Below are 12,302 nucleotides of genomic sequence, written 5' to 3'. Positions count from 1 at the left end.
GAATAACTCTGGTGTGTTCGAGTGTCAGACATCTGCGCCCAGAAGGCAAATGAAGCGTTTATAACAAGTGCCAGCTTCTCCTTGGTGGAGGTCAACACCGCGTCTGCCACTCACTTGTCAACTCTTTTGCTTATGTTAACATAGCCCAAGGTAACCTAACCCTAGAAATAATGCATCAGTGTGTACTTTAAAAGACACCCAATTATTCTCCCCAATAAATTGGACATCTATTGTCGTCATTGGTAGCCAATAAGTGATAGAGCTTAATTATTTGGCAGGGTATGCTTGCAAAATTAAATTGAACTATTTACTTCATTTAAAAATATTGCATGTATATGTATTGAATCATTACTATCAGTGATACTGTGTACTTTAGTGCGTTGTAAAATGGCTCAAAATGACATTTTCTTTTCGTCATCTTCAGCCGAGTTATCGTGCTCTGTTGCTCTGTTACAAGTCTCGCGAGACTCTTCTCGCTATCCAACCACGAGCTAATCTCTTCTGCCTGTCGACGGTTGCTGAGAAGAGTCGAATCCTCGGAGCTGCGCACGAATAACAAACGAAAGGGAAAAGCATGCTTTTTCTTCGTATACGTCCAAATAGGTTTTTTTCTTCATTGCCATCTTGTATTTGAAGCGAAGGAATCCACATTTTTTGGCGCGCTTCGTCGCGTAGCCGTTGCTAGCGGCGAGCTAGTTAGCTTCATTGCTAACAATTTGGAACGGAAAAATACAGGAAGCGGAGCTCGGCCTAAAGGCTTGCTCTTGACGCACAAACGACAATAATTCTTTACAAACAGGTATATTCACCTTCTCCTTTCATGTTTTATTGATATTGAAAAATGCATGTGCTAATTTACTGTTTGAATGGTTTGTTAACGTTTTTTCATCGTCTTTCACGCAAGCACGTAACATTGCAGTCGATACGGAATTGATTATTAAATGTCGAAATTTGAGCCAAATGTATTTATATATGTGTTGGCATATAGGTTATTATTTTATTTTGAAGGTAATGTTCAGTTTAAATTCAATTTTTTTAAGGTTAAATCATCTGTTGTTTTCGTTACAACACGTGTCTTGATTGATTGTTACATGTGTAATACGTCTTTAATAATGGCCTTTTGCCGTTTTAGCGTCATATTAATGCTTTTTAACTTTTAGTACTATTGACGATGCTGGACGTCGTAATATTGGAATGAGGCTAATCATAAGTAAAGAGAGAAAACAAATAAACGTGAATATGGAAAATTGATTATTTAAAAAACATATTCAATTATCTAACAATTACTTTTTTAAACTACTAGACGTCCCAAAAAGGGAAGATTGCAGTCGTTCAAACGGATGTACGTTAACTCATGATAAATGCATTTAGTGTTCTAATTAAATTTTTATAACCACATTATTGGACATCAATTGCTGTCAGTGAAAGCCGATGAGTCAATGTTAGCTTGAACTGGCTTCATGACTTTAAGAAAGTAGTCTTTGTTTTTTCTGTGTAAATAATATATGTCTTGCTGTCCTAAAATGGCCACTCCTAAAAGCCTGCAGCAAGTATGTAAGAGCTTTTAAAAGGCTTGAGTGGCCTTTCTAGTGGATCAAATGGCCCAGGCGTCGTGGCAACCGTTCCATAGCGACTGTTTGTTGTCTCTGGAAATTCCAGCACATTATCACGGAGGACTCGGCTGCAAAATGCAAAGCTCTCCATACCTCTTATGACCCATTTAAGATATTTACATACTACTTTTTCAGACGATTCAAATACGTACACGTGAGTATTGAGCAAGGAAACAAAGTTTGGGTTAGTATGTTTTATGTTGTATGCACTGTGTCATTTTCGGGCATTTTAAGTTAGTTTTACATGAAGCCAAATGGGTAGGTTTATCAAATATTTTTTACACATAGCTGTTAATGTCCTATCTTAACTTCCAACCAACAAAGTGTAGTGGCATCTAAGCTGGTTTTAGTTACATGAATTCTTAAAATAGTTTTGGAAATGCAACTAGATCGGGGGAGAGTATTCTGTCCTGGAATTTATTTCTGGGGATCCAGTGTACTTTTGTGGGGCCTTGTCTTCTTTCAAGGCCAAATTGTGATTAATTTCTTGGGTTTTCACCATTACTCACAGTACTTTTTCAACGTTTCAGCACAAGTCCCTATTGGTTAAAGTATCTGTGGAACAAAAAGCTCTCCAGGATCCCTGAATTTGAAGTTGATCCCTGGAGGTTGTCTTGGAGCAAAAAAAAAAGAAGTTTTGTGGTCTATATGAACAAACATACAAAACCCAAAAATTCCTGTCTACTAAACATTTTTATTTTCCTCCAAAATATGGTGGGGGTCTCTACCACCAGCCCGGCCAGAATGGATTGGATGTCTACAAGTGAAAAACTCATTGGCAGACGAAATGGTGTCGGATGTCTAGAAGTGGACGGGTTGAATTCAAACACCAAGGGGTTAAAGTTAAATTTCACATGGCTCTGGCAACATTTGCACGATACGACAATGGCCTCCGAGCAGCCCGCTGGCTTTTTTCCTCCTCTGTGCGCATATTGTGTGCACAGAAGCGCCGCTCAGTCTCATTATGCAACTGGCTCACGTCCATGTGTTTGCATGCGGTTCCAGCTGCTGCCGTATTAACTTGTTGGCTTTCCGGTGTCGCCATGGTGTCATTGTTTTGGGAAGTGTGTTTGAATCCTAATTTGGTAGGCAAATAGTGAGTACAAAAGCAATTTACATTTTCATGTTTTTTCTTTTTTTCAGGGATTTTAATATCTGAAATAAGAGGTAAAATGGCGCCCTACTCTCCATCCCGATCCAACTCCAGATCTAAATCCAGGTCAAGGTCTGCTTCTAGATCACAATCTAGAAGTCGCTCCCGATCAAGGTCCAGGAAACGTCGCTACAGGTAAAAGAAAAGACACAATACATTTTTTTGACTTAATTAACATTTTTTTTAAGAAAGAGTGCCCTAAATTCTGTTGATTGACATTTGTTTACACTTTTGACTAAAAAGTAATACACAATAAAACATCCCAGAAAAAAAATTGACACACTGAATCTGACTCTTCAATCAGTCATAGTACAAATTTCATACGTTTGCCTGTTCACATACAAACCAAAGCCAATCTTTAAACTACCGGTTCACTCACCTTGCTCCTTTTCATTTTTAGCTCCAGGTCCCGTTCCCGCTCTCGCTCCCGCACCCCCATGTCCTACCGAAACTACCCCTCCCGGGACTATCAGAACAACCGCGGCTACAATCGGGGCTACAACCGCGGCTACCGCAGGCCCTTCCACTTCCGCGGAAGAAACCGTGGCTACTACCCGCGTGGGGGCCACTATCAGAACCGGGGTGGCGGAGGCGGCGGCTACGGCTACAAGTCCAACTGGCAAGGCGGCGGAAACTGGCACGACCGCAAGCGCGACCAGGACAGCCGCTCCCACAGCCCCCGGCGAGGGCGCTCGCGATCGCACACGCCCAACAAGCGCTCGCCCAGCCGCTCGCACTCTCGCCACTCGGACCGCTCGTCGTCGGAGCGGTCGCAGCGCTCCAGGGCCTCCAGTTCCTCCAGGTCGCGCTCGTCCACCCCTTGTCCCCGCAACAAGGGCAAACCCAGCTCCAAGATCACAAAGGAAAAACCGGCAGAGCCTCCGGCCGAGAAGGCGCCCGAGGAGGGCAACGTGATCGAGAAGGCCTCGGGAGGCAAATGGATCGAGTACGGCGCCTCGGAGGCGGCTCAGAAGGAGGAAGCCGCGGACGCCGACAGCTCCCCCAAGTCGGGGCAGACGGCCTCCTTTAGCGGCTTTGGCTTCTTCTCCAAGGACGACTCCAAGTCGGGAGATAAGACAGTGATCTCGGCTGCCTTTAAAAAGTATGTCCGTCTTTTGCCTTTGGTCCCAGCTTGATGGCATTTCCTTGCTTTCTCTCCTTTTCTCAGCCAAATGTCGTTTTTCTTTCAAATATTTTAGCCTTTTGCCAAAGATCATTGGATGAGTCAACAGGTTAAAATGGAAAATGACTCCTGATTTTAAATATGACAATTGTCCTTTGCCTGTGCACTGAGAGGAACTTTATTCAAATTCCACGGTGTACTTAGAAAGAAGCGCATTACGTGAGTATAAAAATTGTCATCGTCTGTTCTATTTGCAACAGGGGGTGGCCCTTTATTTTACAAGAATTTTATTTTTCTTATTCATACCTTGTCAGATTATTCTGCATTCCCCTTTACACATTCACATTGTGCGCTAGGTGACATTTTGAGCATTTTTCGCCAAAAGCCAATTTCTAGACGCCCAAGGCGTTTTTTCTATCAGCCAGCGGAGATGTATCACCCTTCTGGTTCTCCTCTCACCACGGCTCATCTCTCCTCAGGTTCTTGGCCGAAAACAAAAGCAAAAAGCAGGCGGCCGAAAAAGAGGAAGCGTCGGAACGCGACAAGAACAGCGCCGAGCGCGAGCAAGAGAAAGGCATCAAGTCCGGAGACATCTTCAGCATCTCTGTCCCCTTCGTCGACACCAAGGACGACAAAACCCTGCCGTTCTTTGACGAAGAAGAGGAGGAATTCCTCAAGTCTCACGGTTTGAAAGACCGGGACGCCGACGAGGACAAATCCAACGTGACCACAAGGGACATTTTCGGGAAGTGGGGCGACGAGCCCGTCTACCCCACCTCCTACCCGCCGGTAAAGGAGAAAAGTCGCAGGGACGAGGACGCCGATACTTTGGACAAAATGGTGGAGATGTACCAGAGTCGCAAGCACAGCAAGAAGGAGGAGAAGGCCAAGAAGAAGGAGAAGAAAGAGAAGGAGAAAGAGAAGAACAAAAGAAGTCCGTCCCCACCCACCACATCCAAAAGCAAGGAGAGACCCCTCTTCCCGGGGGCTTTCCCAAGTCGCGAAGAGTCGCCCATACGTATGGCTTCACCCATACGTCTGGCCTCATCCAGAGAGGATTTTGAACAAAGAGTCGCCGCTATGGAAGAGATGCCAAGGTATTGTGGCTTTTCCCCCCTCCCTCCTCCCAATTTTCCCCAAAACTCATTGTTGTGCCTTCATTTGTTTCAGCTCTTCCATGTCAAAGAGTCGCTTCTCGTCCAGAGATATGGTGAATCCCTCCAAAAAGGATTCAGCAGAGTATCGTTCCATCTTCCAGAATATTCAGTCGGCTCAGCTTCGCAGCAGTCCCGCTGAGCTTTTCGCTCAGCACATAGTGTCCATTGTGCACTACATTAAAGGTACAGTGACGGCAATGCTACTCTTCCTTACCACTTTACACGGTAACCTTACCCCATTGTAGTATCGATAAAGTATCACAACACCCAATGATGACCAAAAGTACTTAATGTGATTTTTTTTAATTCGTCCCAAAGATTTTACAGTATTAGAAACGAATACCTTAAAGTACCTTCATGCCACTTGTTCTACTTTGTTTCTTTGGCGCAGCTCAGCACTTCCCCTCTTCAAACATGTCTTTAAGTGAGCGCTTCGCCATGTACCAAAGAAAAGCCGCGGAGGCGGAAATGAAGCCAAGGAAGAGCCCAGAAATCCACAGGTCTGCACCCAAAACTCCTTGTACCAAACAACGCTGTTTTCTTGAGCTCCGCTTTTCTCTCTCTTTTAGGAGAATTGATGTTTCCCCCAGTGCCTTTAAGAGGCACTCTCAGATGTTTGAGGAAATGGACGAGGCCAGCTTCAAGGTGACCAGTCGTTTCGAAACCCCCTTTCCCCCCCAACTCCCTCAATTTTCAGGACTCCACAAACGACAGTCTTCAGCTTTGTGCTTTTCTTTCAAAGGATGCATATTTCTAAATCAAAAGAGCCCAAATGTGTTTTGTAAAAGTGCCAAGTGAGCCTGCGGCCTATGACATATGGTTATTGATTGGGTATGTACCAATCCCGGGCAAAAGGCTAAAAGGAAGGGAATTATGAACCTGAGTCCAAGCCTGTCATGGGACGCTTATCAATGCCCCCCCTAACCTTGTAAGTATCTTTCAATGAAAAAAAGAAACAAATGAAGCTACCCGACTGCCGTAACCTTAAGTGATACATGCATGCCGCTGGTCTTCTTCCATCAGTGCTTCTTCTTGATTGATGCGTTAAGAACTGCAAATACGCGTTTGCTCTTGGCCACTAGGGGCAGGCAAAACTACTTAAATGGGAGTCGAATGGCATTATCAAACTACCTCACATGGTATTAGCAAAGGCACGCTTAATGACTGGATCTATGTGTTTTTGCCCGCAGGAGTCCAGCAAAAAGTTCAAAGGGGACAACATGGACCTACGCCTGGACATTGAAAGGCGCAAGAGATTTGCCGGGAAGGAGTACCGGCGCGAGGCGGGCAGGAGTCCCGGAGGCTCCCAAGAGAGGTCCTCTGAGAAATCTGGGAAGCACCACAAGAAATCCAAGTAAGTGCCACCTACGTCATTACGGGCAACCAACGTTTCCAGCTGGACGGGCATTCAATCTATTTGGACTGGGGATTGCTGGCATTGAATATTTTTTTTGCCCCCTCCCCTCTCTTGATTCTCTATTTTCAGAAAATCTAAATGGATTGGCTGGATATTTGTATTTTGACTGGGATTGAACACATATTTTCTGTTGCCACCAGTAACCAATAATCAATATCAATGTCTCTCTTTTATTAACTACCGCAACAAATACAAGGTGACTTGGGCTTGGTAGTCGATAAATGTCCACTGTGGTCACCAATTCTGCTAGGTACTATAACACATGCTAACCAAACTAGCCTAGTTAAAGGCTCCTCCTCTACATTTAGCTGGTAATCCATGAAAATTGTTGCCTGTTTCTCATCACCGACCATGTTCATTTCTTCCTTGTCCAGGAAAGGGAAGAAGAAGCGCGACCGCTCACCGTCATCCTCTTCTTCGTCGTCCTCGCCATCCCCGTCCCCCTTCCCTTCCGCGCCACCGCCACAGCAGCAATTCCGCGGCAAGGAGTTCAACATGGGAGACGGGCCGGAAAATTTCGAGGAGGGCTTCGCTCACTCGCGGTACCCTCAGCGGGACTACGGGGGCCAAGGAGATCGAGGCCACCCCCGGGAATTTGAGGGCCAGCACATGGAAAGGGGCCGAGGGCGCGGATTTGTAAGTCCCCGCCCCACCTTGTGGCCTTTTTGGCCAAAAGAGAGAAAATAAGCCTGAACTTGCTTTTTGCCTTTCAGTTTCCGAGAGTGAGAGGTCGAGGATGGAACAGGGGCAATTATCCTGGAAACAACAACAACAACAGCAGCAATGGCAACCCTGCCAACATGAATAATCCTCAAGTGCGCCCTCCAGAGGAAGAATGGGATCCTGAGTACACGCCCAAGAGCAGGAAATACTACTTGGTAAGTCGGTTTATATTTTTATTTTTTTTTAAATGAAAAACAAAAAATAATAATAGTTAAATATAATTATTTTTTATGTTTTTAGTGAGGAAAATGTATATAATTTTTCATTTATGTTCATTTTGATCAGTTCAATTTAAAATATGCTTTTTTCTGGACTTTCATTTCTTTCATAAAAATTAAGTACTTTTAATTGTTTTTTGTTTGTTTTTTTCAATTTAAAAACAAGAAATGAAAAAAAAGGTAAATATTCTCTTTGGAGTTATTTTATTTTTTACACAAAGAAAAAGCTGGCCCCTTGAACCTTAAGTTTGTTTTAGTTGCTCCGTCCACCATTTTGTCTTGCCTTTAGTATTCACATTATAGTGTGTTTGTCCTCCATTTTGTATCACATTTTGGTAAGTCTTTACCCTCCAAATTGTGCTGCATTTTAGCTGCTCTTCGTCCTCCATTTCTTTGTCACTAACACAGATCTCTTTTTTTTTTTTCAGCACGACGACCGTGACGGCGAGAAAAATTGGGTGGACAACCGCGGGCGTGGCCGGGGGTCTTTCATGCCCCGCCGCGGCCGCTTTGTCTACCGCAAGGGGGGAAGCAGCCCCAAGTGGGCCCACGACATGTTCCAGAATGCCGAACAACCCGAGATGGGAGATGACAACATGGAGGCGGAGCCTAAAGACAGCAAGAATGCCGACGATGGCCTCAAATCCTAAACCTGGCGGTTTGTTGTCGCCGCTTGTAAAATCTTCTATATCTAGCCACTATTTTACTCATTTAATTGTCGTAGTTTTGGTCATTTGTTTAATGAAAGCATTTTTTTTTTTTGATTTGGAGGATCGTTCAATAAAAACCAGAAAAATACAAAAATATTTGTGCCTTAGGTTACAAAAATACACTTCTCGTAAGCTTTTTTTTTTTTGGGTGGGGGGTCTCCGATAATTTTTATTTTTAGAACTGCATGAACTTATTTTGCTTCTCCCATGGGACCAAGCGATAGTTGCTAATTTGATTATTTTATCCCTCCAAATTTTGAGTTTGCAAAATACTGTAGCAAAAAAAAGAAGCCCATCTGTGGTTATTGACAACATTCATATTTTAATGTCTACTTAAATTGACTTACAATGTAATTGACGGCACAAATCCAGTCGACATTGGCTAGAACAATTGACAGTGCTGTGTAAGACAGCCCAATGAACAATCCTTTATTTGTCTCTTACCAATCTAAAGACAATGTTAAGTAATAAAATACAATTAAGCAGTAGAATTTCTCTTTAGTTTCAGTGTTGTGGAAAAATGGCCAAAGTCACTATGTGGTAAATGTTAAAAAAAGAGTTTAAAGCAACTCCACAATCACCATCAATTGCAGACAGAGTTGAACTTTACATATATATGTATACGAGTAGTAATGTACAAGTTTTGGGGTATGGACAAAAATAAGTATCTAGTTTTACAATAGGACAAACGTAAAATTGAAAATTCCAAACTGAAGTGATAATGCTTCTTGCCTGCTACTTGTTTAAAGTGGAAGGAACCCTAAAAAAAATGTATCCAAGAAATTCAAACCTTTTTGAATAACTATTTTCGTTCCATACTGCATGTATGTGACAATTGTGCGTTTTTGTTCTTGGGGCAAGTATCAAGGTGGCAAGTTTTCCATTGTCAAAGCGCATTATCTGTTTGTCTTTTCATTTTCAATAAACATTCTTTGATTTAGGAAACGGGTCGTTTGGACTCTTTGGAAATCGAAGTCACACTTGGGGTGTTTGCCGCCGTCCAGACAATTTCATTTTCGACGACAAAACAGTCTACACTTATGTTTTTATGAAAGAAAATTCACTTACTTAACGCCACGATGCAAATAAATGCTCCTTTCATAAGGCTCAACAGACGCGCCTTTAATAAAGACACACTGTTGGGAATTGTGTGGAAAGAGAAGGACTGGGCAGCAGGGTTAGTGACACTGGGAAAACTTAAAGAAAACAGAAAAAGTTGACTACATTCACCAGTAGTTATAAGTCTATTAAAGACAGATGTGAAGAAATATTTGAAAACTTAAGTGGCTAACACTAACAAAGTGACCAAAATGAATCAAATGTATAAACCAAACATATCTTTATTACAACAACACACTTGATTACACGACAGTTTATGTAGATTATGGTTAATATAACCATGAAATATTCTTAAATGATTGCTCTTCCTTTCAAAATAAAAACATATATATGTTTATACAAAGTATAACAGACTTTTTGACCTGAAAAGCAGAAGGTAAGAATTCCATTGACAACATGCATGACTGTGATTTTGTGCTGTTCTAGTGGTAATGGACCCGCCCAATAGTTCCGGTCCCAGTGACCAAAATATCAGGCTGTCCATTCCTCCAGATCTCCCTGACGATACGCTCCCTCTCCTCTAGTCGGCGAGCCTTCTCCAGTTCCTCCACCGAATCGAACACGTCAAAGCTCTTGAGGGTCCCGTTGGAACGCGTGCTGTGTTCCTCAATCTGCTCCACACTCATTTTCCCGCTTTCTTCATCAGCTCCGCTCTCCTCATCCTCCTCTTCGTCTCCATCCCCCTCTCCAGATTCCTTCAGTTTCCGTCTTTCGGTGGACGGCGCAGGTTTGCAGATGCGGTGGCGATGGCGGCGTGACCTGCAGGTGATTCCCCCCACCAACAGGCACAACGCCATGAGAAGTCCGAAGCAGACGCCCATCATGAAGTAGAGAGCGAAGCTCTCTGGATTGGCTAAGAAGGCAAATGGGGTAAAAAAAGAAAAATGGTACACATCAATTGACATTTAATGTATTTTTCCTCCAATCGTACTTGTTTTCTTGTCTAAAGTTCTCATCACACCTCTTGTTTTCCCTTTTCCACCTATAGATAAAGCCTTTTGGTTCATACTCCAGATAATGAACTCATTTGATGTAAATGAGTTAATTTGTCAATTCTCAAAGGACATCTTGTGGTAAGGCTCTCCAAATCGGTAAGTACATTTCTGTTACATATAACTTTTCAAATTGACCTTTTAATAAGTCAAAGTAGCTTTGTTCTTTAATGTTTTTAATATGTTGTTACCTAAGCTTACCTTTGATGTGAGCATATGTTGCCATGCTATTACTAAGCAGCTCCATGTCTTTCCTAATTGGCTCCATCTTGGTTCAGCTTCCACTTGGAACTTTCTTACATCTCCATCTTTTTTGTTATCACTGTATTCCTGTCAGATAAAAAAAAAAAACACAGCAAAATTTAGAATCTTCCACTCTTTACATTCAAATAAGGAATGTCTGCTTTATGTTTGGCCTCTCAACTAATGGGGGTGTTTATATTTACGACACAAATGCCCGAGGGGGTCTCATTTCCAGTTTCCGCTGTGGAACAACCATACTTTAGATCTTGTTTCACACGGGGACAGTGACTTTTGGATTTAATGGCTTTTCCCAGCCACAAATTGGGGAAATAATAATGTAAATACAGCCACTCATTAGCCCCATGTTTGCAGTTAAGTTCAATGTAAACATGATTTCCCCAGTTACCCACGTCATTGAAATAACAGACTGAACATGGGAACTGAAACTTTGACCCTATTGCGTTTTATCTCCAGGGATAAGAAAATTCTAGACATGTTGCAGTTCTTTTCCTTATCCCCAGTTTTCTGGGGGTTTTAGACTGGGGAGACTGGTCCTGGTTTGGTAGAAATATTGGAAGTCTCAAAAGTCTTGACTTGATCGCTAAAAAAAAATCACTATAAGGCCAAGTGCTACATTCAATTTTTGTATTCATTTTTGAATGTTGAAAATCAGGAAGCCATTTTGAATAGTCCGACTTCCTGACTTGGAAGGAGGAGTGCATTCTTTGCAAACCTGCGCATCATCATTAACTTTCAAAACACATTTTTTGGTGTAAGACTGATTTAAAAATAAAGATAAAAAAATCTCCAAACAAGCAAGATAAATTCCCCAGTAGCACATTTTTGGAGTTTTCTTCTCCCATCAAGGCTATTTTTACACAAATCCCAGCCTGAGAAAAAAAATCTTCATTTTTATATTTTATCCCACTTTAACCAAACTAATGAAACAACCAAAATTCCAGTCTTAACGTCTCCACTCAACTTCTATTAGCAGCTGTTTATCTGACTAACTCCCACATTTCCTTCCTGGGTATTTCCTTTTTAAGATAACCAAGTCTCCCTTAATGCTAACATAAATACATTTTTCTTTTTAAATGACTCACCTCCTACAATGAATTCCACATGGACCAAAAATAAAATGTCATTATTCCTTCACAGAAAAAGCAGCAACAGCCAGGAAAGCCGAGATGTTTCTTCTGCAAGAGTCCCAAAAATCTACTCCCTCATCCCTAGTGGGAGGACACCCGTCCGTCCGTCCACACAGGCTTCCTCCGCCCTCCTGCGTTTCCCGCGACCACATTTGACCGGGGGTGAGGTGATGTGTCCTCTGGCAAAACACACCGCAGGTCTGTTCGCCTGGAGAAGCCGGAGGGTGGGACAGGAAATAGTTTGTCGGCCCCATTCGGGCAGCGGGCCCCGCTTCGGGGCTGGCGGATTAATTGAGCTCTTTGTATTTTAATGGATTTAGGGAGTGGGGAAGCTTTGGCATCCCAGAATGCATTATGGAGAGAAGCGGCGGCACAGATGGACAGGTGGTGAGCCTTGATTCAAATTTGGGGGGAAATTGAAGAAGTGCTAAAGCAGAAGGGGCTTCATTTTATAGTCTTGGAATGGAATAGTTTCAAACTTTTTACTGGATACTTTTTTCCAGCCAAATTGTCTGGGGCTAGAATTATAAAATCAAATAAAAAGTACTTGTTTTTTTTTCAAATTCTATTCCAAGGAGAGCGACGCGGTGGATGTGGCACGCCTTGACCACGTAAGCCATCATTATGCGGCTCGTGGTCATCTGAACAATCTCAAGGTTAGTTTCGAAGTAAACAGCCAGGAGTGA

The 12,302-nt window shown here is 42.7% G+C and overlaps 2 protein-coding genes across 3 annotated transcripts; one reads left to right on the top strand and one right to left on the bottom strand.

Annotated features, from left to right (window-relative positions):
* The first annotated feature begins 461 nt into the window (after positions 1-461).
* Positions 462-8,138, top strand: thrap3b (thyroid hormone receptor associated protein 3b). 2 transcript variants are annotated; one of them, XM_077743430.1, is made up of 11 exons: positions 462-799; positions 2,757-2,901; positions 3,167-3,868; positions 4,369-4,986; positions 5,060-5,229; positions 5,438-5,546; positions 5,616-5,691; positions 6,237-6,400; positions 6,838-7,099; positions 7,177-7,341; positions 7,833-8,138. In XM_077743430.1, the coding sequence occupies exons 2-11, from the start codon at positions 2,786-2,788 to the stop codon at positions 8,052-8,054; spliced, it is 2,604 nt and encodes an 867-aa protein (XP_077599556.1). In that variant the 5' UTR covers positions 462-799; positions 2,757-2,785; the 3' UTR covers positions 8,055-8,138. The 2 variants fall into 2 exon arrangements, with proteins under 2 accessions (XP_077599556.1, XP_077599557.1); XM_077743431.1 differs by lacking the exon at positions 462-799 and adding an exon at positions 1,044-1,767.
* A 969-nt stretch (positions 8,139-9,107) lies between these two features.
* eva1bb (eva-1 homolog Bb (C. elegans)) lies at positions 9,108-11,886 on the bottom strand. The gene is made up of 3 exons (XM_077743626.1): positions 11,572-11,886; positions 10,427-10,555; positions 9,108-10,086 (listed from the first exon to the last, which is right to left on the bottom strand). The coding sequence occupies exons 2-3, from the start codon at positions 10,491-10,493 to the stop codon at positions 9,656-9,658; spliced, it is 498 nt and encodes a 165-aa protein (XP_077599752.1). The 5' UTR covers positions 10,494-10,555; positions 11,572-11,886; the 3' UTR covers positions 9,108-9,655.
* Between the last annotated feature and the right edge of the window lie 416 nt (positions 11,887-12,302).

The sequence above is a fragment of the Stigmatopora nigra genome, chromosome 21, assembly GCF_051989575.1.
Source record: "Stigmatopora nigra isolate UIUO_SnigA chromosome 21, RoL_Snig_1.1, whole genome shotgun sequence".
In the NCBI taxonomy this organism is placed as follows: domain Eukaryota; kingdom Metazoa; phylum Chordata; class Actinopteri; order Syngnathiformes; family Syngnathidae; genus Stigmatopora; species Stigmatopora nigra.
This window is presented reverse-complemented; position numbering and strand designations above follow the sequence as displayed.

What these genes read in the sequence shown, in the direction of transcription:
- thrap3b (XM_077743430.1), top strand. Translation starts at nt 2,786, where the DNA reads ATGGCGCCCTACTCTCCATCCCGATCCAACTCCAGATCTAAATCCAGG. An exon ending in CATTGTGCACTACATTAAAG is followed by an intron (nt 5,230 to 5,437) that starts GTACAGTGACGG and finishes TCTTTGGCGCAG; the next exon opens with CTCAGCACTTCCCCTCTTCA. An exon ending in TGGACGAGGCCAGCTTCAAG is followed by an intron (nt 5,692 to 6,236) that starts GTGACCAGTCGT and finishes TTTTGCCCGCAG; the next exon opens with GAGTCCAGCAAAAAGTTCAA.
- eva1bb (XM_077743626.1), bottom strand. Translation starts at nt 10,493, where the DNA reads ATGGAGCCAATTAGGAAAGACATGGAGCTGCTTAGTAATAGCATGGCA. An exon ending in AACATATGCTCACATCAAAG is followed by an intron (nt 10,087 to 10,426) that starts GTAAGCTTAGGT and finishes TTGCCTTCTTAG; the next exon opens with CCAATCCAGAGAGCTTCGCT.